At 39.7% G+C, this 25586-nt stretch overlaps 1 protein-coding gene across 1 annotated transcript in view; it reads left to right on the plus strand.

The window, feature by feature from the left end:
• Positions 1–137: 137 nt before the first annotated feature.
• Positions 138–25586, plus strand: part of ATP6V1C1 (ATPase, H+ transporting, lysosomal 42kDa, V1 subunit C1) — a 45555-nt gene continuing 20106 nt past the window's right edge. Inside the window, exons 1-7 of the mRNA XM_006830622.1 lie at positions 138–269; positions 1995–2062; positions 3101–3186; positions 7091–7185; positions 13091–13182; positions 15103–15201; positions 17724–17792. Coding sequence (XP_006830685.1) covers positions 138–269; positions 1995–2062; positions 3101–3186; positions 7091–7185; positions 13091–13182; positions 15103–15201; positions 17724–17792 — 641 coding nt within the window. The remainder of the gene's footprint in view (positions 270–1994; positions 2063–3100; positions 3187–7090; positions 7186–13090; positions 13183–15102; positions 15202–17723; positions 17793–25586) is intronic.

The following is a 25586-nucleotide window of genomic DNA, read 5'->3' on the forward strand; positions in this document are numbered from 1 at the left end:
AGTTAGTTGTGAAACAGATCACTTGTCCTGAGACTGAAACACTTTAGAAACAAGTTACATTAAATGTAGGGTTTTTATGTTTGTTTTGTTTTACATTTTAAAGTCTTTGAGTTTGGAAGAAATACCTGGTAACCAGCATGACTGAGTTCTGGCTTATCTCGGCTCCCGGGGAGAAAACATGTCAGCAAACATGGGAGAAACTGCATGCGGCCACCACAAAGAGCAACAATCTTTCTGTGACTTCCAAGTTCAACATTCCTGACTTAAAGGTAAAGCTGTCTGTTTCCAAAAGAGCCTGTTTACTTGTCACTAGGAGGACCAGTTCTCTTTGCTTGTTGTTGTTAAGTGCTATCAAGTTGGTTCCGACTCCTAGGATCTTGTATGGGGTTTCCGAGGAGTGAGGAGCGGCTGGTGAGTTGGAACTTTGGACCTTGCTGTTCAAACTGACCTTGAAGTCTAGTGCTTACGCTATGCTCTCTTTGCTTAGTTTTCAGTAAAAATGATGTACCAAGGTTTCTAGATGAGAAGGGCACCTCTCATTTTTAGCCACTGGCAGAATTTAAGACATTTATTGACCATTCCAGTCTTCAGATTTTAGATAGTGAGAAGATTGAAATTTTTTGGAAGTAAACTTCCAAAAGGAAATAATTTTGTTTTTGCTACTTAAACAGTTTTGTGTTTTTTTTCTAAATTATGGTTTAAATTGTTAAGAGAAATCTTATGAAAATATTTGATATTTTTGCAGAAGTGGCTGGTGAGCTTGAACCACTGACATTGCAGTTAAATCTGACCTTGCAGTTCAGTGTGGTACTGTAGGATAAGTACTGGACTGTTAACCACAAAGTTGGTGGTTCAAACTCATCAGTCTTTCCTTGGAAATCCTATACAGGGTCTCTATTGGGTTAATGTGTTGGACTGCAAAAATTGGTTTGAACTGCAAGGTCAGTGGTTTAAGCTCACCAGGCTCCTTGGAAACCCTATACAGGATCATTACGGGTTGGAACCGACTTGACGGCACTTAACAACAACATGAGCCAGGACTGGCTTGATAGTACTTAACAACAATCATGCTTGGCAGTTGTAACGTGATTCCTGGTGTGGTGTTATAGGATGGTGGTTCAAACCCACCAACCAATTCTAGGAAACCCTTCCCAGGGTCTGACTCGACTGCACTTAACAATAACAATAACAGCAGTGTTGTCAATGTTTTGTGATGGTGCTGGTGGTTATGTGCTTCTAGTCGGTTCTGACCCATAGCAACCCTATACAGGGTTTCTGAGGCTGTACATTTTTACAGGAGCACAAAGCCTCATCTTTCTCCCGCGGAACAGCTGGTAGTTTCGAACTGCTGACCTTGAGGTTCGCAGCCTGATTCATAACCACTACACTACCAGAGATCCTTTAGCTCTTACATAATCATATTTGGCAAATCTAATGTAGTTATTTAATCTAATTAATGTGTTTAACATTACTAAAGATTAGTAACCTAGCAATATTGAAGAGAAGCAAGTTGCCAGTAATCAGCTGACTGAACCCTTTGTAAAGAATGGAATGATCTTTTGCTGCTTATGTTAATTAAGTGACACAATCATAGGCAGCACTGATTTAAGAAAACTTGATTACTTGTTTCTTAATATTTTGGGGTTATGGAGTCCTTTGAGACATTGATATGAATTGTGGACATTTCTTCAAAAACCTGTACAGTTTGGCATGCAAATTCAGTTACTGACCTTTTGATGCGCCCCAGCTTCAGACTGTACATAAGAGCCCCTCCTGTAAATCATGGCTTCCAGGAACCCACTATCTCTGAACAGTATAAGCAGACGCACAGGGCTGCCTTTGACGAGTCTCACGTCACATAATGGAGGCAGCCATGATTATTTTGTACAGCCATGATTATTTTGTACATATGAATAAAATTTAAAAGTCTAACAAACGTTTGGTCTTTTAAGCACAGCACGGAAATAATTTTTTGTGCTGTTTTTCTCTTTTAGGTTGGCACACTAGATGTCTTGGTTGGTTTGTCAGATGAACTGGCTAAACTGGATGCATTTGTAGAAGGGTAATGTACTCCTTCATTTGCTTCCTGTTGTTGTTGTTGTTAAGTACCTTCATTTGCTTAGAGTAGCACAAATAGAGCCAGTGTTACCAGGCAACGTAGACATTGGTTTTATCATTCACATGTATACTTTGCTTATTAAAATGGTTTTAGAAAGTGGTTGTTGTTTTGTAAGTCAGCTTTATTAAGAAGGTGTCATTTACATACAATAAAATGCTGAAAACAGATGCATTTTAATGTATGCAAATTATACCTTCATAAAGTTATTAATATCTAACTGAAATAATTCATATATCATGCAATTTACCTTTTTGAGGTGTACAATTCAGTAGATTCTAGTATATTCAGAAGAGTTGTGCAACCCTTTTTATAAGATTTTCATCTTCACTCCAAAAACCCTGTACCCATTAACAGTCACTCCATCCTTCTCTCACATACCTTCTTGGGAGAAGTGTCTGTAGTTGTGGCAGTTTGGTTTCTTCTCTAGCATAGTTCCTTACAAATAGTAGATGCTCAATAAATAGTTCTTGAATAAACAGTGTTTGACGTCATTCTTTATCTTTACTGTTGTCTATGTTCTCTTCCCTGTCAGATCTCTTTTTCCCTAAAAGGAAGCAAGGTGTTCCGCATATACTAATAGGCTCTTGGTAAATGCTAATTCCGGACTCATTTATCTTACAATTAGATATATTGTCCAGCTTTTCCTCATATAATATATGTCTGTTTACAGACTGGTTCTCACTAGTTTCCCATGACTTTCTTTCCAAGTAATAAGCACATTACATGTAATCCCTTTTAAACCCAATGAATTTTCATTAGTTTTTGTATACAAGAAGACTTGGGTCCATTTTACTTTTCAACTATTTTGTAGACAGTAGGACTAATTAATTAATTCTGTAAGTATGTAAATAAAATGTATAGGTCATCAAGTATCATGGGCACATATATAATCAAATTCATGTCCTAATGTAATGTGTTAATTTAAAAATATGGAATTTAGGTCTTTGTTCTGAAAATGGTTGTTGATTTTTTTCTTTTAAGAGTGGTTAAGAAAGTGGCCCAGTATATGGCGGATGTATTGGAGGATAGCAAAGATAAAGTTCAGGAGAATCTGTTGGCCAATGGAGGTAAGTACTGTTTGATTTAATAATCATTTACTTAAACTGAATGACTTAGTTACAAAAACAAAAAGTAATTTTATACATACTGTGTTAAGTGCCATCGAGTCAGTTCTGACTCAGAGCAACTCTGCGTAGGATTTCTGAGGAGTGGCTGGTGGTGAGTTTGAACTACCAACCTTGCCATTCAGACTGACCTTGAGGTCTAGTGCTAGTTGCAGGTCCTACAGCACCACATCGGGACTCCAAATATACATATACATATGTAAGTGTGTATGTATGTATGTATGTATGTATGTTCATGTATATTTTTGTTGTTGTGGTTAAGTGCCATCAAATAAGGTCCTACTCATAGCGCCACACAGGAGTCTCTTTCTCTCTCTGTGTGTGCGTGTGTTTTATATATATATTGTTTTTAAGTACCATCTAGGTGGTTCCAACCCATAGCAACCCTGTATAGGGTTTCCAAGGAGCAACTGTGAGCTTGAACTGCTAACTTTATGGTTCAACGTGACTTGTGGTCCAGCGCATTAACCCACAGTGCCACACCAGTACTCCATATATAAATATAGATATATACACATGCATACACAAACATGTAAGTACAATAGAAAGTCATCATAATTTCTTTGTTATGACTGAATTTGGTGTTTCTGGTAGTTAACATCCGATTCTCGAAGCACAATCTCATGTAAGACAGTCTTACATAACACAATGTGGTTAATGATGTGGATGTCAAGTCTTCCTCAAAAGCAGTGTTTTAAAGCTTTGCCCTACTTCTTTCTGGGATTTATCTGTTAACACACAAATAAATGTCCAATTTACATGTCTCAGCATTGGTCCAGTTGAAATGTGTTGTCTTCTCCAGTTTTTCATAATTATTAAATGTATAGCTGCTGAAACCTTGTTAATTGTTGTTGTGTGTCGTTGAGTTGGTTCCAACTCATAACAACCCTCTCTAGGGTTTCTAAGGAGCAGCTGATGGATATGAACCATTAACCTTGTAGTTAACGTAAGTCAGTGCTTATCATCCAGCGCCGCCCCAGGACTTTGTAACCTTAGTATAGTGGTTTATGTGCCGTTGAGTCGGTCCCAACTCACAGCAACCCTTTATAGGGTTTCCAAGGCCATAGATCTTCATGGGAATAGAAAGCCTCATCTTTGTCTTGAATAGTGTCTGGCAGATTGAACTTGCTGACCTTGTGGTTAGCAGCCCAACTCATAACCCACTAAACTGCTCGAGCTCCTTAGGTTAATAAAAGTATCACAAGTGACATCCGACTTATATCTGAGTCTTTCAGTCCTGCCAGTCCATTTAAGTTGGTTCTGACATAGTTGAATACTTATTTCTTTTTTTTTCCTTCCAATATTAATACCATTTACTATCAGTGTCTATATAAATACACTGTTTATATTTGGGGACTGGAAACATTCCATAGAAATTTATAGATATGACAACATCTGCAAAGTATGCACTACAACATGGTATATGTTGTGTGTATTACTAACTATGATGATGTCAAATGCTGTCAGTTGGTTCCGAAGAGCGGAATGGTAGGTTTGAACTGCCAGCCTTGTGGCTATGCTTATCCTTCAGCACCACACCAGGATTCTACGATAAGATGTAACCCCTACCACCCATCTTCTCCTTCCCCCCTAAACAAGTGTGGTTTGTTTTAACTGAAGACTGCTGTAATTTGATTGCAGGGCAGTGCTTCCTCTCCTTAGAGTTGAGTATGGCAGTGCTTTAGGACTCAGAAAGGAGCTTTGGTGGTACAGTGGTTACAGTGCTCAGTTGCTAACTGAAAGGTCAGCTGGAGCCCTGCAGTCACTCAGCAGTTGAACTATGGATCAGTCTGCATCTGCCTTGGAGACCTTTTGGGGCAAGTCTACTCTGTCCAGTAGTAGGGTAGCTGGGAGTTGGAATTTTAGCTCAATGTTTCTTCTCGTTTTTTTTGTGGTTGTTGTTGTTAACTGCCCTGGAGTTGATTCCGACTTGTAATGACCCTATATAGGGTTTCTGAGAAGCACCTGGTGGGTTCGAACTGCCGACCTTGTGGTTCTCAGTCCGGTGTTGATCCTAAAGCACCACATTGTTGTTTTGTCAGCACTCATAAACTATTATAATACTGAACTCTGTTAAGTCAGTTCTGTGTAAGGGTTTCGAGGAACAGCTAGTGGGTTTGAACTGCCACCCTTGTGGTTAGCAGTCCAGTGCTCACCCTACAGCACCTCACTCAGACTCCTCTCTGTAGCTAGACATGAATGTTTGTGTAGAATCTATGCTGTATTAATAATGATTTTGTAAATATGGCTTTAATCTTACTGTTGTCATTTACATTTGTGTTTGTTATATTTTTATTAGCTATCATTTTAGCATTTGCTTCATTTTAAATTATGTCCATCTTTAGTGATTCATGTCATTGTAATATAAATAAGCCTTTCTTTTAATTGGATACTGTATTTCCTCCTGTGATATGGTTAACTATGTTTTAAATATTTGTTGTTGTTGTGTGCTGTCAAATCAGTTCCGAGTCCTAACAACCCTTTACAGGGTTTCTGAGGAGTGACTGGTGGATTAGAACTGTTGACCCCTCGATAAGCAGTCCTGAACTTATCCTACAGCATCATACCAGGACACCTTATGTGAAATATGTTGTTGTTGAGTGCTTTCGTGTTGGTTCCGACTCATAATAACCCCGTATAAGGTTTCTGTAGAGTGGCTGGTGGGTTTGAACTGCTGACCTTGTACTTGGCAGTCCAGTGCTTATCCTATAGTGTCATCCCAGGACTCTTAAATACAGTGTTCCTTTAATATTAGTTCTTTTTGCAATATGTTCATTAAATATTTAATCAATGAAAAGATAGTAATTTATTGTTGCTCTTTGACACAATGTTCCTGACCTACTCTTTTCCTGTGTCCATTGATTTGGGTTTGGGAACAAGAGAACAGAAGGGAGATATGTTAACTTATAATGTTTCATTGATGGAGGTATTTGATGAACTGGCAGTCAGTCTGGTAGATGAGACAGTGTTGACAATGTGGGACAATACATCGACAATGACTTTTGGAATGTCATCTACAGGGTTGACTGGGTGTATTACATAAGAAGTTGAGGAAAAAGAGTTTCTTGGTTATGAATTTCTTAGTCAGTTAGTTTTGTCATACTTAACGTTTGGTTTCTCTGACCTTGTTCTCATCAGATTTAAGATAAAAATTATCTTGATTCCTAAACATCCAAATAGTTGAAGTGTTTCTAGCTCGCCATCTGAAAGCAAATGGCTCTGTGTGTTGAAAATTATTGAAGTGTGTTGTTAGTTGCTGCTGAGCAGATTCCACCTGACGGCGGTGTAGAGCTGTTCCACAGGCTTGGCTTATGGGAGCAGATTACCAGGCCTGTCTTCTGAGGTGCTTTCTGGGTGGATTCAGACTGCCAGTCAGCCAGCGTAGAGTCAGGTGCTTAACCATTTGCACCCAGTGTCGGCTCTGCCCAGTGAAGGCTGCTAGCAGCAGTCATCACGTTCTTTTAACGAGCAGGTTCATTTTCATTTTGTTTGGGTAAATTGGCAAAGAAAGAGCATAACTTTTGTCATTGTCTACTTTTTGAGAAAACAGTTTGAATGAGCTCATTCTCCTATATGTAAGGCATATCATATGTATGTGCATATTCCATTTATTAAATCATTAAAATTGAAGTGTCTTATTATGTATGTTCAGTTTTGAGGCAGGAGTAAAGATCTGACAAGATTACAAGGTAAAAGTTTTGATTAATCAATGGTACTTAATATAGTTCCACATTTATTTAATCAGGGCTCTTCAGATAAAATCTTTGCAAGTTATTTTCAGCATTAAAATGTATTACTGTTTAAAAAATTCCATTGCTTCATCTAATAATTTATGTCCTCATTTCAGTTGACTTGGTTACATATATAACAAGATTCCAGTGGGATATGGCCAAATACCCAATCAAGCAGTCCCTGAAAAATATATCTGAAATAATTGCCAAGGTAAGAGTGAAATTTAGGCAGGGAGAATGCATTTGTTTCTTTAGTGGATTCATTTTATAATTATTTAGATATGAAGTTTTTTTTAGGTTTTTGACAAGGTGCCTTAATTATCAAACACTTGTTGTAATGTTGTTACAACTTTATTGAAAAAAGGTATTTTAAAATATAATCCATAGGAATGCAAGCTGTCAGTGGTAGCAGAAACTGTGTGCTAGGGGCTGGGAAGGAGAGTAGGTTGGAACTCTGTACTTCATACACACTTCCTTAAATTTGAAACTGTTCTAAAAAATAATTTATTACAAATAGTGTATTTAACACTTTCAGGGGTTAGGTTATCTAAGTTATGTGGTTTACTTATTAACCTCATTAACTTTTAAATATTACATCAACAATTTTAAACAAGAAAAGTCACTTTCACAATTGTATAATTATTGTTTATACAAGCCTTAATGGTGCCAGAGATCACATAGACTGGAGAATTGGAATCCTTTAGAGGGGTGTGAGTCATTTCAGGTAGAGTAGATGGTAGTAGTCATTTCAAACAAACAAAACCTAAACGCACTGCTGCTGAGTTGATCCAACTCCCGGTGACCCTTTCGGACAGAATAGGACTGCCCCTTTGGGTTTGTAAAGGTGTAAATCTTTATAGAAGCAGACTGACACGTCTTCTTCCAAGGAGCTAATGACTGGTAGATTCGAACTGCTGACCTTTTGGTTAACAGCTGAGCACTTCACCACTGTGCCACCAGGGCTCTTTAGTTACTTGTTAAATCCTGTAGGTGGAATCTAGGCCACTGAGTTTGGAGATTACTAATTAAAACCTTCTTTTCACAAGGCTGAAGGATTGATTGCTAAAAGGAACTAAATTACGTAAGAGAATTTCTTTGTTCACAACTTTACTATTAATCTACAAAATATTTCCTCTATGGAATTAGAAATTAAGTTGAATTTATTTATAAATGCTACCAAAGATGATTTTTTCAAAAGAGAGCTTTCAAAAAAGATCTCCAACAATTTAGAAAACACAAAATAATAAATTTCAAATTTGAAGAACTGGTTTCAACTTGTGGCTTTCCCACAGTTAGCCGTGTGACGTTGGGAAAAGTCACTCAGCTGTAAGTGTGTTTCTTTATCTGTAAAATGGAATCCTTTTATTGGTTTAGAGCTGATGCAAACAAAACAAAATAACTATTTAAAATGTTTATCACCTAAACAGGAATTTTTCTGGCTTTACTCAAAAACACGGAGTCCAGGTGTGGTGCCTGTGGGTTAATTTAGCACTAAAAAAAGTGAGCTGCAAAATCATTGGAATCGCAAGGGCAGTGGTTTAAGCTCATCTGTCACTCTTTGTAAACCGTATGTAGGAGCGCTGTGGGACAGAACTGACTTGACAGCATTTAACATCAAGAACTTAAAATCATGGCTTATAATCATTGTTATTGTTGTTGTTAAGTGCTACTGAGTGGGTTTCAACTCATGTTGTTGTTGTTAAGTGCTGTCAAGTTGGTTCCGACTCATCGTGGCCCTGAATATGGTTTCCAAGAAACAGCTGGTGAACTTGAACTGCGAACCTTGCAGTTCAAACTGACCTTGCAGTCCAGTGTATTAACCTGCAATGCCACAACAGGAATCATTGTCACTGTTGGTAAGTGCTATCGAGTCAGTTCCAATTCATAGTGACCCCTGTACAGGGTTTCCAAGGAGCGGCTAGTGAGTTTGAACTGCTGACCTTGCAGTTTAAACTGACCTAGAGGTTGAGTGCTTTTCCTGTGCTACACCAGGACTCCTTACTAATCGTTGTTGTAGTTATGTACCGTTGAGTTGGTTCCGACCCATAGTGACCCTGTATAGGGTTTCCAAGGAGCAGCTGGTGAGCTTGAACTGCCAACCTTGTGGTTCAAACCAATTTTGCAGTCCAGTGAATTAACCCACACTGCCACGCCAGGACTCCTACTAATCGTTGTTGTTAAGCGCCTTAGAGTCGATTCTGACACATAGAGACCCTGTGTTCTCTTTTAATCAGAAATACTAATGTGAACAATTAGCTTAAATTAAGGAGGACTATCAGTTTGATTTGCATAACATGTAAAACATGCACATTTTTTGTGCTTTAATTTTTTCCATGTAAAGGAGCTCTGGTAGTGTAGTGGTTACGAATCGGGCTGTGAACTTTAAGGTCAGCAGTTCGAAACTACCAGCTGTTCTGTGGAAGAAAGATGAGGCTTTCTGCTCCCGTAAAGATTTACAGCCTCGGAAACCCTGTACAGGGTTGCTATGAGTTGGAACCGACTCTATGACACACAACAACAACAACAACAAATAAATTATAAGCTGGAGGATTTCCAAAGTCTCAAATTTAAAATCCCAAAATTGTATTTTCTTAATATACTGTGATCTACAAAAAAGAATAGAAGATATTAAGTAGCATTATACTGATTAGACTGAATCAGGTAAGATTAAAACTGATCATCTCTAATTTTTCTCCTTTTTCCTTTCCCCTGTTAGTATTAACATTCCACTTTACAGAGTGTCTGGCTCCATTTTTGATTCTAGGTATAATAGAAAAGACACTGGTATTAAATTTAAGTACAATCTAGTCTTCCATATGATTTGTTACCATGTAACTATGGCTGGAAAGGTTGCTCTTATTTATAAACATCCTCCTGAGTTAATGTTTATTTCTGCCATGTAGTCCAGATTCTTGTCCATTTCTTTTTTATTGTTCAGTTTACTGCTCACTGAATAAAAGAGATTGGATGTAATCCTGCCCAGAGGAATTTCCCCAAGCTGAGTGATGATACATTTTTAAAGCACGAGGTCTTTAATGCAATTTGTCAAGGCTATATTTGAGGTCCTGGTGCTGACTTTATTGTAACAGCCTCATTTTTTTGGTTCTCTACCACTTACCTGGAGTCCTGGTGTGGCACTGTTGGAGTCCTGGTGTGGCACTGTTGGATAAGCACTGGACTGTCAACCATAAGGTTGGCAGATCAAACACACCTGTTGCTCATTGGGAACCCCATACAGGATCACTATGAGTAAGAACTGACTTGACGGCTCTGTACAACAATAGCTATCTAATGCCCCAGCTACAGTAAGCTTCTTTTCCTGAATTCTATATGCTCGTTCCCACCTCCATGACCTTACAAGTTCTGTCCTCTCTTACTTAGTCCTTTCCTTCTTTACCTGTACTATAGCTTGCTTGTTTAGACCCTGCTGAAATATCACCTGTCTGTAAAACTTCCCCTGATGCATTAATATATAAAGAGACTTCAAAAAGTTCATGGGAAAATTCCAGAACCTTTTTTTTTTTTTTTTTGGCGTGGGGTAGGGGGATACATTGTCTTTTTATTTTTTATTTTTTTAAGTTTTTATTGTGAATTGCATGATATTTTACATGGGAGAACATCAGCTTTACATTCATCCCATCGTATTTCGTTTCATTGCAATGATTACAGTCCCCTCCATTCATCATCAAACAACCAAAGGGTACCCCCCGCCGTCAGCACACAGCCTCTCTCTCTCCCTGAGTTCAGAGTCCCCAGCTGCTCCATCTCTCCACGTCATCGTCTCTGCCTCCATCTCTGGTGTCACTGCTTCTTTGGGTAGGGCCCTGCACTTCGCTCTTCTTCCTTGATGGTCCCAGGGTCCTCGGTTCCTGGACTGCAAAATCAAGCACTCCCCTCCTTTTGTTACAGAACATCTACCTTTACATTTGCAACATTCACAGTCAGTCCTGATAGCAGTTATTCACCATTGAACCACAAGAGTCTTATCCCCATCTCCTTTCACAAGTCCTGTCTAGACAGGTTGGAAACCACTCAGTGGAGAGTCTACCTTCCCCTGCAACCTCTGAAACTAGGCTCCCTCTTGAAAGCTTGTGTAAGCCAGTCATTTCTTGCCTTTATAGCCCCCCATTTTGGGTATCCAATGTCTAAGTTGCCTATCCCTGTCAACCCTGTGTACCAAGGGGGTGGGAATGATCCCCACTGTAAAGATTCGTTCCCTCTTTTGAGCTACTGCATCCGTAAATGTAGACCAAGTTCATCAAATTGTAGCAGATTACTCTTTTTTTCCTCTTCTTTCTACCTCTAGCTGAGTTCTGACCATCCAGCCATTGAAGCCAGGTCAAGTGGGTACTGTCTGAAATTATGGGTGTTCTTGACATTCCATTATTTTATTTTATTTTAATATTTAATGTGAAATAGTGATAGTTTACATGGGAGAACATTAGTTATACATTACATTCATCCTATCTTATATTGTTTCATTGCCATGGTTACTATCCCCTCCATGCATCATCAACCAACCACAGGGTATACCCTGCAAGCCTGCCCCCCGGTCGTCAGCACAGAGCCCCTCTCCTTCTCTGGGTCTAGAGTCCCCAGCCGCTCCATCGTTCCACATCATCGTCTCTGCCTCCATCTCTGGCATCACTGTTTCTCTGGATAGGGTCCCATACTCCGCTCTGCTCCCTTGATGGTCCCAGGGACCTCCATTCCTGGACTGCAAAGTTAATTGTTCCCCTCCTTTTGCTACAAAAAGTCTACCTTTACATTTTCAAAGCTTTTAAAAAATTTTTTTAAAGTTTTTATTGTAAATTGAGTGAAAGTTTACAGGGCAGATCATCAGTTTTACATTCAACAAATCATACACCTTGTTTCATTACAATGATTATAATCCCTTCCATGTACCATCAGTTAACAGTGTTTCTCTCTATTCACTGTAGCTCTTTTTTTTTCTAAACACTCAGGCATATATAATAATTTACACCACCACAGGGCACATTCTGTAAGTCTGTCTCCTGGCGGCCAACTCTTAGTCCCTGCCTTCCCAGTCCTCAGCTGCTCCCTCTCTCCATGACCCCATCTTTGCCTTCATCTCTGGTGTTGCTGCTTCTCTGGATAGAAAATTGCATAATCATTAAAAAAAAAATTTTTTTTATTGTGAATTGAGTGAAGGTTTACAGAGTTACCCATTTTACATTCAATAATTAATACACATTTTATTTCATTTCATTGATTATAATCTCCACAATGTGACATCACTTATCCTGCTTCCGCCCTGTTTCCTATTTCCATTCTTCCTCCTTTTCTCTGTTGAAGTTTGCCCTTGGGTAAATGCTGCCCATTTGGTCTCAAATAGTTGGTTATTTGAAGGTGTGCATATCTCACTAGTATTATTGTTTCTCTGATAGACCTGGCTAGTGTTTGGCTGAAAACTAAGCCCTTGGGTGAATTCAGTCCTTCAGTATGCCTGAGTACCATAAATAAACCATTCCTAAGTGACAGGTAGGGGGCCTGGTGGCTCAGCTGCTGTTTAGACCCATCAGCCACTCCGTATGAGAAAGATGTGACCATCTGCTTCCATGGGAATTTATAGCCTTGGAAACCCAATGGGACAAGTTCTATTTTGTCCTATGATGTCACCATGAGTTGGAATTGACTCCACAGTACCAGGTTGTCGTTATTTTTCAGTGTCTATTACCATCTTCCTGAATGACACATAGCCCCTTAATAGATTCCAAATTCCGAGTCTCTATACCTTTAAAGCTTGTATAAATAAATAATGGTTGTACTCTGTCCTATAGGATCCTGTGAGTCAGAATTGGCTTTGCAACAGCAGGCTTGATAAAGTAATAATAATGAAAATACACATGAATTAAAATGTTACGTTAAAAAAGATTCACATTGAAATGATTCTGCTCATTAAAAATAAAGCAGCTTCTTTTTAAAATGGTCTTCTATAGCTGTACTTCTAAAAGAATATGAGACTATTAGATCAGGAATTGCTGGTGTGTTTCGGTGGAAGTTCATGTTAAATGCAACCATTTTAATTCTATCAGTAGAAGCAGATTTAGGGAAATTTTGTCAATTTTTATTTTCCTTCTTTTTTTTTTTTAAAGGGAGTAACTCAGATCGACAATGACCTGAAATCTCGAGCATCTGCATATAATAATCTGAAAGGAAACCTTCAGAATTTGGAGCGCAAAAATGCGTAAGCATATCAAATAGCTGTGAATAGTAGAAACTGGGAAGCATTCTAGCGTGTATTGAATTAGGTATTGCTGGGATTTAGTAAGTTCCAGTTTGTTGCTTCTGTCATCAACTTGATATGTGTTTTCAATTCATGGAGAACATTTCATTCAGGTAAAATTACAGAATGCAAGGTAATTGAAACAAACATAAGACTGCTTTATTATATTTATTAAATAATACTTGTGACTAGAACTTGGTTCGAGTTGAATTCCTTTATTTGATGTTTCAATGAAATTTTGTTGAAGTCTAATGACTTTAAATCGAATCCTTGTTTAATTGCTTATCTGCTGCCTCTTGAGTACCTTCTGACTCAGAGTGATCCTAATAGGACAAAGTAGAATTGCCCCGTAGGTTTCTAAAACCTCTTCTCGCCAGTGAGTAGCTGGTGGACTTTAACCACTAATCGTTTGCTTATTAGCAGCTGTGGAAGAATTCCCTTTTTATGATGTAAATAATAATTTTCTAAGTTTAGATGTTCACACAGGTTAATAATAAGGAGCTTTGGCTACACTGTGGTGAGACATCGGGCTGCTAACTGTAAGGTTGGTTCAAACTCGCCAGCTGATCCATGGGAGAAAGATGAGGTTGTCTGCCCCCTAAAGACTTAGTCTCAGAAACCCTGTGTTAGGGTCACTATGAGTCGGAATCAGCTCGAAGGCAGTGAGTGAGTTTTCTTAAAATAGTATGTTTGCTTTGGTAGTTCTGGTTTTTATTTGTGTGACTACTGTAAGTGTAGCTTTAAGAGTTGAACTACTCAGGTTCTGCGTTCCTCTCCCAGAGCAAGGTTTGTTGGCTATTATTCTGGAAGACCCAATGAAGACTTATTTGAAAGAGCTGCTTATTGTGCTAACTAACCAAAATTGCCAGGTATAAAACGGCAGCCAGGCTGAGGGAGGCAAACCAAAGATTGTGCTTAGATGATGTAATTTCATAATTAGGATGAAGTCGACTTTTAATTGATGTCTATTAAGCAGCAGTTTTCCAGTCAAGATGTTATGTGTGTAATCAAGAGAAATGCAAAGAGAAAATATGCCTTTTTCTTGTTGTGAAGTGCTATCAAGTTGATTCCGACTCTTAGCAACCCTGTGTAGGGTTTCCAAGTAGCGACTGGTGGATTTGAGCTGCCAACCTTACAGTTAGCAGTCCAGTGTCTACCCTACAGTGCCACACCAGGACTCCTTCTCCTCACTTTTTATCTAGTTATCTGAGATTTTTCATATACAGTAATAGCAAAAAGTTTTGCCATCAGACAATTTTGTACCTTAACGACGTGCAGCACTGAGGTGAAAGGCAAGAGTGAGGCTGGTTGTGGTGGTTCATACCAGGTGTCTGCTTGCCTGGGTTCTGATGCTCAGTGGAGCAGTTATGCAGTGATGTACTCATCCTCTGGGTTGTGATTGGTGTTGTCATTCGCCATGTTTCACATAACATCGATTTTAACAAAACAACTTGGTCTTTGGAACTTAGCCATGTCAATAAGTGAGGAGTGGTGTATAGGGAGATACTGGAAGCAACTTTTGATAAGTTTCATCAGCATGCCATTGGTTTGCAGGGATGGGAAACATTCTGCTAAAGTTTGACTTCTTATGCAATAGAAAGGAGTCCTGCTGTGGCGCTGTGGGTTAATGCGCTAGACTGCAAGGTCGGTGGTTCAAGTACGCCATTCGCTCCTTGGAAACCATATGCAGGGTTGCTATGAGTCATAACCAACTCAGCAGCACTTAACAACAACAACAACAACAATGCAATAGAAATGTTAACCAAGGCTGATCTCTTACGATATGTATGTAGTATGTGTGAGTGTGATTAGTTTGCTGTTTCTTTATTCTTTCTTACACATATTTATTGCCCTAACGATTTGTTTTTTCTTACTCTTTAGGGGAAGCTTGCTAACTAGAAGTCTAGCAGAAATTGTGAAGAAGGATGACTTTGTTCTTGACTCAGAGTATCTCATCACATTATTAGTGGTAGTTCCAAAGTATGTCTTTCTGTTGCTAAAGGCTTGTACTTGTTTAAATATTTAAAAATGTTAGTATCTGGTATTGCAATTTGAAAATTACCATAAAACCTGTGGAAAGAGACTCCAACTGTATCATTCAGTCAACCAGTGTGTACTCATATGACACAATAGAATTTAACTCATAAGTTGGAGATACTAATGATAAATTGAGATTCCAAATAAAATTTAGTAACTTGGTAGAGTTGACTCATCAAAAATTGTTAGGTTGTTGTTGTTAGATGCCGTTGAGTCAGTTCCTGTTCATACTGGTCCCTAAGCACAGCAGTATGAAACACTAGCTGGCCTTGTGCCACCCTCACAATTGTTGTTACGTTTGAGCCTGTTGCTGCCACTCTGTCAGTCCATCTTGTTGGGGGTCTTCCTCTCTTTCTCTCACCATCCACTCTGTCAAGCATGATGTCCTTCTCCAGTAATAAATAATAAATTACTTGCTTTTTTTTTTTTTTCAAATACAGATTTCAGATTTTTCAAAAGAGTAAGGAAGGTCTTTGTGTTTGTTTTTGTGAAAAGTTTTTCTGACTGGTTAGGATGAATTAGGAGCTCTGGCAGCGCAGTAAGTATGTGCCCTGCTCAGTAGTTTGAGCCCAGCAGCTGACTCCATGGGAATGAGATGTGGTAGTTTGCATTCACAAAGATTACCATTAGTTGGAATTGACTTGACAGCATTAGATTTAGGATGAATTAAGTCCCATAAAAAGAAAAGGAGAATTAGATTAGGGGTTAGCAAAATTTTTCTGTTAGGGACCAAATAGTAAATATTTTAGACTTTATGGAACCTAAGGTCTGTTGCAAGGAGCTCTGGTAGCGTAATGCTTACAAATTGGGCTGCCAATCTCAACGGTTAGCGGTTTGAAACTACCAGCTGTTCTGCAGGAGAAAGATGAGGCTTTCTGCTCCCGTAAAGATTTACAGCCTCGGAAACCCTGTACAGGGTTGCTATCAGTCAGAACCGACTCCACAGCACATAACAACAACAAGGTCTATTGCAGCTACCCATCACTTCCATGTCAACTTTCCAGCTGAAAACCAAATGGATGTGGCTTTGTTTCAATAAAACTTTCTTTACTAAAACAGGTTTAAACTCTGGGGTGCATAGTTTGCCAAGCCCTAGTATAGATGGCCCTTGATGGCTCCTTTAGATTAGGCTTTCTGTGTTCATTAATGTTTAATCATAGTAAAATGAAACCTTTGAACACTCACAGGAGATTGGGATTCTGTATTGTGTTATTATTAAACATTGTTAATGGTTTTACTTCCTTACACTTGTTGCTAAGTGCTGTTGAGTCAGTTCTAACTCATAGAGATCCTGTATAGGGTTTCTAGGGAGCAGCTTCTAGGTTTGAATTGCTGACCTGTGGTTCTCAGTCAAGTGTGATTCTACAGCGCCTTACACTAAAGCCTTGCTATTAGGGAATCCTTGGGATTCAGATCTGTGGAACTGTGGGGCCTCCTCCGAGCATCATTGCATGAATTCGTCTTATGTTGTGCTCTGCATTGTTATGTGGTTAGGAATCAGGAATACTGGAATATGTCTGATGACACCTGGAAAGGGCTGGGAGAACCTCCGTAGAATTTACAGTGGCTGCAATATTCTCTCACTTATGCATTTTTTTCCTTCTTTATTGAGAATATCGGTTTCTGAATTATTCTATGCACATGAAGAAGGGCTAATAAAACTAAGGGCTTGATTCTAAAAGTTGTGCTTTGAATTTTTGTTTCCTGATTCTTCTCTGCTATCTAGGGGCACCGACCATTTCTAGTCACTATGTCCATATGTTGTTTATACTCTATAGGAAAATAGTTATTGCCCAGGTAAAGGGTTTGCCTCATTCAACCTTTATTTTAAATTTGTTTCTGAAACTATGAGTATTCATAGTTTTCTGTACACTAGAAACATAGGACCTGGGTCACATTACATAATGCGTTACTGTCTTTCCTGTCTTAGAAACACTATTGTCAATTTTAACTCTCCAACACTGCTCCCAAAGCCAGTGGCCTCTAGAGGAGGTTGTTGCACCGTGTTTCTTGGCAATGTAGTTTACTGTTAACTTTATGTATGTAATACTTCCTGGTACTCTGTACTTTCAGTAAATAGTTTTATCTAACCTTTCTAAAGACCACTTACTAGAAATGATAGGGATTTTAACGTCTTTTTCTTATTTTTTTAAAAATGAGATCACGTGTATCAACCATAGCATTTGACAGTATACGGGATCCGAACTTTGCTTTCTTCTTTTCCAAACTTAGTTCTAGGATGTACCTCTCTTGCACTGCTACTGGGTATGAGAGGGTGGTGAGTTGTATTTGGAATTTATTCTCAGTAGGAAACTAGGTGATGCTTTGGCTAGGTATGAAGTGCACTTGCCTATAGCTAAATTTCTTATTTGCTCCATCATTTTTTTCTCATTCTGAATATGGCAAGAAATAGGATTATTTTTCTCCAGTGCTTAATTGTACTTTGTTTTTGTTTTTTTTTGCAGGTTAAACCACAATGATTGGATGAAGCAATATGAAACTCTAGCTGAAATGGTAGTCCCAAGGTCTAGCAAGTAAGTAGTAGTAGTCTCTGTAAAACTGTTTATTTCCTAGAATTCGTTTTATAGTTTGGATCAGGAAATCTCTTAGCTGTCTTTCTCTTGCAGTAAACTTACTGCCTAAGAACCAATATTCTCAACTTGTAAAGAAGGGAATTGTAGTAACGCTATAGTTATCTAATTTTAAATCTGGAAGGATCGGCACAGTCTTTTTGACCCACTGTTGTTTATATATGTAGAACTTTGAGGCCAGAGAGTTGAAGGTATCTATCAGACTCACACTGGTCACTAGTGGCAGGACTTGTACTGGAACTCAGATCTCTGGTGTGGGTCCTTTTTCTGCGACATTGCACTGCCATCTGAACATTTTTCATTCAGTTAATTGTATGCCTGCTTTGTAACAGTAATTCCTCATTTTCCCTTGAAAAGAAAGTATGCCAGAATGGCACTAGCATGTCCTGCCAGAGTTCTGCTTCTACCTCCAAATCTTCACCATCATTTTCCAAGGAGCATAGAATTTGCAGAACCTGTTCTTTCCTTTAAAAAACAAAACATAAGCCTCAAAGTTTTTTGTGAAGCTCTTTTTTATTTATGGGTTTACAAGATGTTGTCTAATTTGATATAGACAGCAATTCTGTGAAGTGGTGTAGGCAGTTACTGTTCCAGATGAGGAAGTCAAAATGCAAAATGATTAAATAGTTGCCTAAAATACATGTAGCAGTCAAGAAATCAAAAGTCGTATCGCATTAGGCCGATCTGCTGCACAAGACCTCTTAAAGTATTTTAAGAACAAAGATGTCAGTTTGATGACTAAGGTGCACCTAACCCAAGCCATGGTATTTTCATAACCTCATATGCATGTGAAAGTTGGACACTGAATAAGGAAGACCATAGAAGAATTGATCCATTTTAGTTACGTTGTTTGAGGAGAATATTAAAAGTACCATGGACTGCCAGAAGAACAAACAAAGCTGTGTTGGAAGAAATACAGCCAAAGTGCTCATGGACAGACATCATCTCTCATACTTCAGACATATTACCAGGAGGGACCAGTCCCTGGAGAAGGACATCATGTTTGATAAAGTGGAAGGTCGGAGTAAAAGAAGACCCCCGACGAGATGGATGGCACAGTGGCAGAAGCAGTAGGCTCCAGCATAACAATTGTGAGGCTGGCACAGGACTGGGAATTGTGTAGTTCTGTTGTGCACAGCATTGTTAGGAGTCGAAATTGACGAGATGGTGCCCAACAGCTACAAGACTCATGACTCTATGTATCCAGTGGTTCAGTGTAGAATGCAGCCAGTGACTCCAGAGTCTCTACTCTTTTGGCTCCACATTGTTTTCCTTTGTTCTGCCATTGCCGCATACGGTGTTCTTTGGGAAAATATTTAAATACACTGTATCTGCAACCCACAAAACATTCTTTTGTGTGTATATGCCTCCAGAGGAGGCAGCCTGGTGAAAGGAAGGTATAGGAGATAGGAAAGAGGTGGTGTTAGTAAGGCCAGGCCCATGAAATATTTTCTTTCCCAGTTTCATTGTGTCATGTAGGAGGTAGCTTAGTATAATGGAAAGAGTCCTGGACCCAGGGATCTGAGTTCTATTGCTGGTTCTCTTGCTGTGTGACTTGGGGTAAGTCTTTTAACTTCTTTGGGCCTCATTTTTTATCTGTAAAGTGAGCATAGTACCTTCCCTGTATATCTCATGAGGTTATTTTAAGACTTGGTGGTGGTTGTTGTATGCCGCTGAGTCAATTCCAACTCATAGCCTGTATATGGTTTCCAAGAGCAGTGTTTATCCTAGGACACACCAGGGTGTAAGACTTTGGTGTGGGGTACACAAAATATAAAATGTGGTATTATTGTTATTACAGTTTCACAAATACTGATACTTTACAGGATCAGCACTGGACTGCGAACCACAAGGTCGGCCGTTCAAACCCACCAGCTGCTGCTCCGAAAACCTGAATTGGGTCTCTATGAGTCAATACTGACTCGACGGCACTTAGCAACAACATGCCCATTTTGGGGAAAATACTTTTCAGTGCAGCCCTGCACATGATAAACTGAAGACTGCATTGATAACTTTGCCCTTAAAGTAGTTAATCCTGACAGATGTTACTGTCTCACTTGTGCTCTGTAGGGCATTAAATTCATGTCTAGATGGCAGGTAAAGGAGGCGAGTAAGGACTCAGTACACACACAATGTTCTTCACTTTGTACATAGGCAAAGCCAGATTTCCAGGAAAACGATGTGTAGGCTAGTTAAGTAGTACAGATTTTTTCCCAAAGAAGGACTAAAAATGCTACATGAGCTGGAACAGCAGAGGAAGGAAAGTTGACGAGGAGAGAAACGGACTGTATGGTTAACTGACTCCAGGATCATGTTCCTCCTTTGTCATGAGACCAGAACTGGGTGGTGCCCAGCCACCATTACTGCATGTTTTGAATAAAGGTTTTGTAGAAAATTTCTGATCAAAAAGGCGAAAATGCAGAACAGAATTTCACATTTTCATGGAATCCGGAATTTCTGGAGTCATACAGCCTGAATGACCCCCTGGAACTATTGCCATTGGTTAATCTTTAAACCTTATACACAAAATATCCCCTAAAGGCTTCTTAAAACCAAACAGAAGTGTAGCATAATGAGTTAAGAATGTCTTCTTTGAGCATTGTGCTATTTTAATTGTTGTTGTTAAGTACCATCAAGTTGATTCCGACTCATTGTGACCTATGTAGAGTTTCCAGGGAGCAGAGCTGGTGGGTTTCAACTGCTGACCTTGTGGTTCACAGTCCAGTGCCGATCCTACCGTGCCACACAAGGAGTCTAGTTACACAGGATCAAATTGACAATAGCAACTGATAAGATGAGATAGGAAACCGAGGGGGCAGTGAGTTTATTTTACTGGAGGAAGAACAACATGGAAAATGAGGATCAGAATTGTGCATCTTAGAAGTGTATAATTAGTATCACTGAATCGTACATGTAGGAATTGTTAAATTGATACATATTCTCATCAACAACAAAAATAAAATTATTTAATAATAATTATAAAAAAAAAAGAATTCTAAGGTTTCAGAAAACAGTTTACCCTTTTACGGAGTTTTCTTTTGGAAGTAAGTGGTTTGTGACCCCCAAATAAAGTCAAAGTCTTAAAGTGTCAATAGTGATGCTTATGTATTACTTTTGTTTTGCAGTTTTAAATATTACAGATATAAGATACTTGTAGCACAAGTAATACTAACTCTGTGCATGAAGCTGGAAAAAACATTACTTTGGAAATTTAGATCTTTTTTTTTTTTTAATTAAAATGAATTCAGTGAAGGTTAACAGGCAAGATTATCAGCTTTACTTTCAACCAATCATATATTTTGTTTCATCTCAGTGATTACACTCCCCGCCCTGCAATAACAGTTACTGTACTTTCATCCTGTAACTTCCTTTTTACATGTTATTTTTCACAAATGAACATAGCAAAAATATTTGATGTGCACATACAAAACAAAAATGTACGTATCCGTTTAAATGTCCAAAGGGCACATTTTGGAAGCCAGCCTTCTGCTTGCAGGTACACAGCCTTTCTCAGTCCTTGGGCTTAGAGTCCTCAGCTGCTCTATCAGAGATTTAGGTCTTTTGGAAAATATTTTAGCAAGTTTAAAGGGAAAACTGTTGGGCCCCAGATGGCCCTGTCCAGTAGGAGACCCCAAAAAGATGACCAGGACTCAAGTTTGATGCAACAGCAAGAGGTTTATTTGCCAATGCTCTGGGGTCCACCTTCACTCACAAAAGCAGGAGACAAAGGCGACCCCCCTTTACAGTACAAGCCAGTTTTTATAAGGTAACAATTGGCAAAGTATGAGATGTTCTAGTTTAATTGGTCAGTTTTACTGGTGGTCTTTGTTCTTAGGCTAGGGTAAAGGAAAACATCAGGCATCTGGCCTTGGGTCCTGTCTATTTCTTATCTGGTTCTCGCTGTTGCTAGGGGTGAAAGGATAGTTTAAGGCAGCATGAGCTGATTTAGCACGTTCCTGAACAGGAGGACATGTTCAGGCTAATGTACAGAATAGGGATTGACCTCGTCTCTAGAGGGAACTAAAAACTGAGGCCTTATCTATTTAAAATGCTTTTCTGAGCCTGACTAGAGTTTAGTCAAGCAACCTCTAGGTAGGCAAAATCAGGTAAAATCAGTTAGGTCCTTACAAAACATGTCAGGCAATAACATTTTAATTGCAGGCAGTACTTGTCTTTTGGATGACTCATTAAGTGCACTCTGACCCTGAGCGTTCCCTGACCTTTGTAAACACCCTCACAAACTTAGTGGTGCTTTGCAGAGGTTTGTATTCGGGGAGCTAGATTCCAAATGATGAAGGCCTGAAAAAAATGGTTCTAGCCATTGTATGAAGAAAAGATTCTCTTATGAATTGGAGGAGGGGTTGGAAAGATAACGTTTATGAAGAAAGACAGGGACGATACCTTGGGGCAGTGGGACAGATTGAACGGAGAGGGGGATAGCAGGTTTTAGGAGAGAGATAAGTAGCAGTGGGAATTTCCAGAGAACATTAGTAGTCATGTGGTTGACTGAAGATGCTATGTGGAATATCTAAAAAACATTGACTAGAGTGTTGCTACTTCTACAAAACAGGAGTAAAGGCACAGAGAAAGTTTGGGTTATATATTTGAACCTAGTGGAACCTTTTAATGTTACGTTTGTGAGAAACATCTATACTGACAAGCGCTCAAGTAATCCAATCTGCTCATCTTAGTGAGAGTGAGGTTTTCTTTATTCTATTTTGCAAAATCGGGAGCCCAGCCCCATAGACAAGGGCAGGTGCTCCACATGGCCTGCTACAAATGGTTTTTCTTCTTGTCTCCAAAAAGCCCCTCCTCCAGTTCCCTTTCCCCCATATACAATTCTATGCCATGTCCCATTTTCCTTCCCCCCAGAGAAGCCAACGTTGCTTGCCCATTGTCTTAATGGCTGTATTCTTATTTCAATTTCCTAGTCCTAGAACAGCCTGCTTGTTCCAACAATCTGTTTGCCAGGTCTAGCCATCTCATGAATTCCTGAAGACGCCCACAAGAGTTATTTCTCACAGGTTGAATTATACTGAGCCCACTTTGAAGCACAGCTGTTGGCCAACATCCCATTTGGGGAGGGTTCAAGTCCACGCTTAGTCATGAAAAGATGTTACTTTCTCACCTCCCTCCTTTCCTTGTGGCTTTCATTCTATTTTGTTACCTTGCTCTGCCTCATATGTAAGACGACTGCTGGGTTTGCCTTGATTTAAAAGCTGGTCGGCAGTTTGTTTCTCAGTCCCCGGTGCTGCAGCCCTTGGATTGTCACTGCCACTTGATTTCTGTCACCAGTTACTGTGGTCTCACCCCCAACCACTAGAAAGGCTCTCCCTCTGGAATCCCAGCTGGAATCCAGCTCTTGGACCCCAACCTTTTCTCTATCTTTTTCACTCCCTCTGAACGGGCCCTTTGACCTTGTCTGCATCTCCAGGTCCCTGGCACTCTGTTTGCATTGTCCTGATTGGTTCCTTTGTTGGTGCCTCTGCTCTTACTGACATGGATTCTTTAGTCACCACTTCAGCCCCTCTCTTGGCAGCAACATCAGCTCTGACCCTTGTGACCTTAAAACTCTCACGTCAATTGAATTTTTATTGTCATCTTCTGTCTTCTGTGGAGTCCTTATCTTCTATGGTACGGCTCTGTAGTATAAGCAGTGACTGCTAACCACAAGGTTGGCGGTTCAAACCCACTAGCTATGAGTTAGAACTGGCTCGACAGCACTAAACAACAAAAATAACAACCTATCTTCTATGCCTGAATTGCTTGAGTGAGACTCTGGTACCCCTGAATATTGGCCACTGTAGACATAGCTGTTCTATTTCACCAGGGCAATCTGTTCTCTGTCAGCCCGTGTCTGACACACCCATTTATCTCATTCCATCTGTAGCCTGCCTTCCCACCATAGCTTTCGACCGATATAACCAGGTTTCTGCTGGACCACTCCGTGCAGATGTCCTCTGGGTAGCCACCAGCACCACATTCAGTCCCACACTGTTCATTTTACATGTAGCATGTGGTAACAGCACCTACCTAGAGATCCACACCAGAAGCATGATCGTTAATCATGTTGAACCTTTTCCTCTAATCTAATCTAAAGTCCCAGTCTAATCAATTGTCATTTCTCTCTCTTACAGTATTTGGTTGAACCACATGAAGTGGCTATTCTATAGTTCAAAATGGTCAAGTAGCAAAAATGTCTTGTTCCAACCTACTGTAAAATGTCCCCCCCCCCCCCCCCCATTTACTGCTGCTGCTTCAGTTTAGACTTCTGACTCTTGTGTAATTTCCATTAGCTCCTAATCTCTAGTGTTCCCTCCTCGTATCAGTCCTTCACATCACTGCCATTTCCTCTCTGTGAGACACAGATCTGTTACTCCCACATAAATCCTGTCTGTTCTTCACTTTTAACTGGCTCCCTCAAAACACACATACACCCTACACACACCCACTCGCTTCTCCTGGTGCCCTATGTTCCAGGTGTACTTAATTTATGGTGGTGTGTGGGGGGTGGTAGTGGTTATGTGTCTTGGAATTGTTCCAACTCATAGCGACCCTGTACAGGGTTTCCGAGGCTGTGAATCGTTACGGGAGTAGAAAGCCTCATCTTTCTCCCGCGAAACAGCTGGTAGTTTCAAACTGCTGACCTTGCGGTTCGCAGCCCGATTCGTAACCACTATGCTACCTTTGATTTATGGTAGTTCTCCAAATACACCATCTATCCCACCTGCATACATTTTCATGTGGGAGTCAGCCTGGAATTTTCTTATATGCTTTGCCTATCTTTCTAGTTTCCATTTGACGTTTCATCTTCTGTGCCCCTCAGCCAGCTAGTCATTCCCTTTTTTGTCCCAGTCTGTCTTACACATTGTCTGTCATGTAGAGAAGCCAGGAGAGCTGGGGATCCATGGGATTGCTGAATTTTTCCGGTTTTTTTTTTTTTGTGTGTGTGTGTGTGTGTGTGCAAGTTTTCTTGCTTAGATAAGGTTTGGTCCCCACTTTTCTGTCAAGCTCTACTTAATGTTGATGAGTTTCCTATCTTTCACAGCTGTCACCCTAAAAACTCTTACTGTAGTAACCTGTTGTTTTCTCATAGAATCATTTCCTCGAGATCAGGGAAACATGGCTTAATTAGTGTTATTCTTAATACTTAGCAAGAACTTGGTGTATGTATTGAGGCTTCACTCAACTCTGCCACCGAGTTGGTTCCAACTCTGAGTGACCCTGTATAGGGCTTCTGAGACTGTAAATCTTTACAGGAGCAGAAAGCCTTATTGTTCTTCTTCAGAGTGGCCTTTGGGTTTGAACCGCTGAGCTTGTGGTTCCCAGGCCAGTACAAATCCTACAGAGCCACCTAGGCTCCTGTACATGCTGAATGACTATAAAACGATTGCATTTAGAGTTCCTGGGGTTATGTTTGCTTTTTGTAGAGTTGTAAGAAATGTCTATCTTGGAGAAAAGAAGGAAAAGCAAGTGATTTGTTAAAATCTTATTTCAGTAAGGTGGTACACTGGGATTTAGTCCAAAAACAAGACTGAGTTTATCTCAGCTTCTTTCACTGCAAGACTTGAGTAAGTGATGCACCTCTGTGCCCTGGGTCTCCAAGTGATAGATAGGAATTTGCATAATAGGTACCCTGCTCACTGATAATGGCCTTGTCAAACACTAAATGCTTTTCAAAGAATCTTCAGAATGGCAAAGTGCCAGAACTTAAAGGAGTAATATGATAATGGCTCT

This window comes from Chrysochloris asiatica, unplaced genomic scaffold, assembly GCF_000296735.1.
Source record: "Chrysochloris asiatica unplaced genomic scaffold, ChrAsi1.0 scaffold00001, whole genome shotgun sequence".
Lineage (NCBI taxonomy): Eukaryota > Metazoa > Chordata > Mammalia > Afrosoricida > Chrysochloridae > Chrysochloris > Chrysochloris asiatica.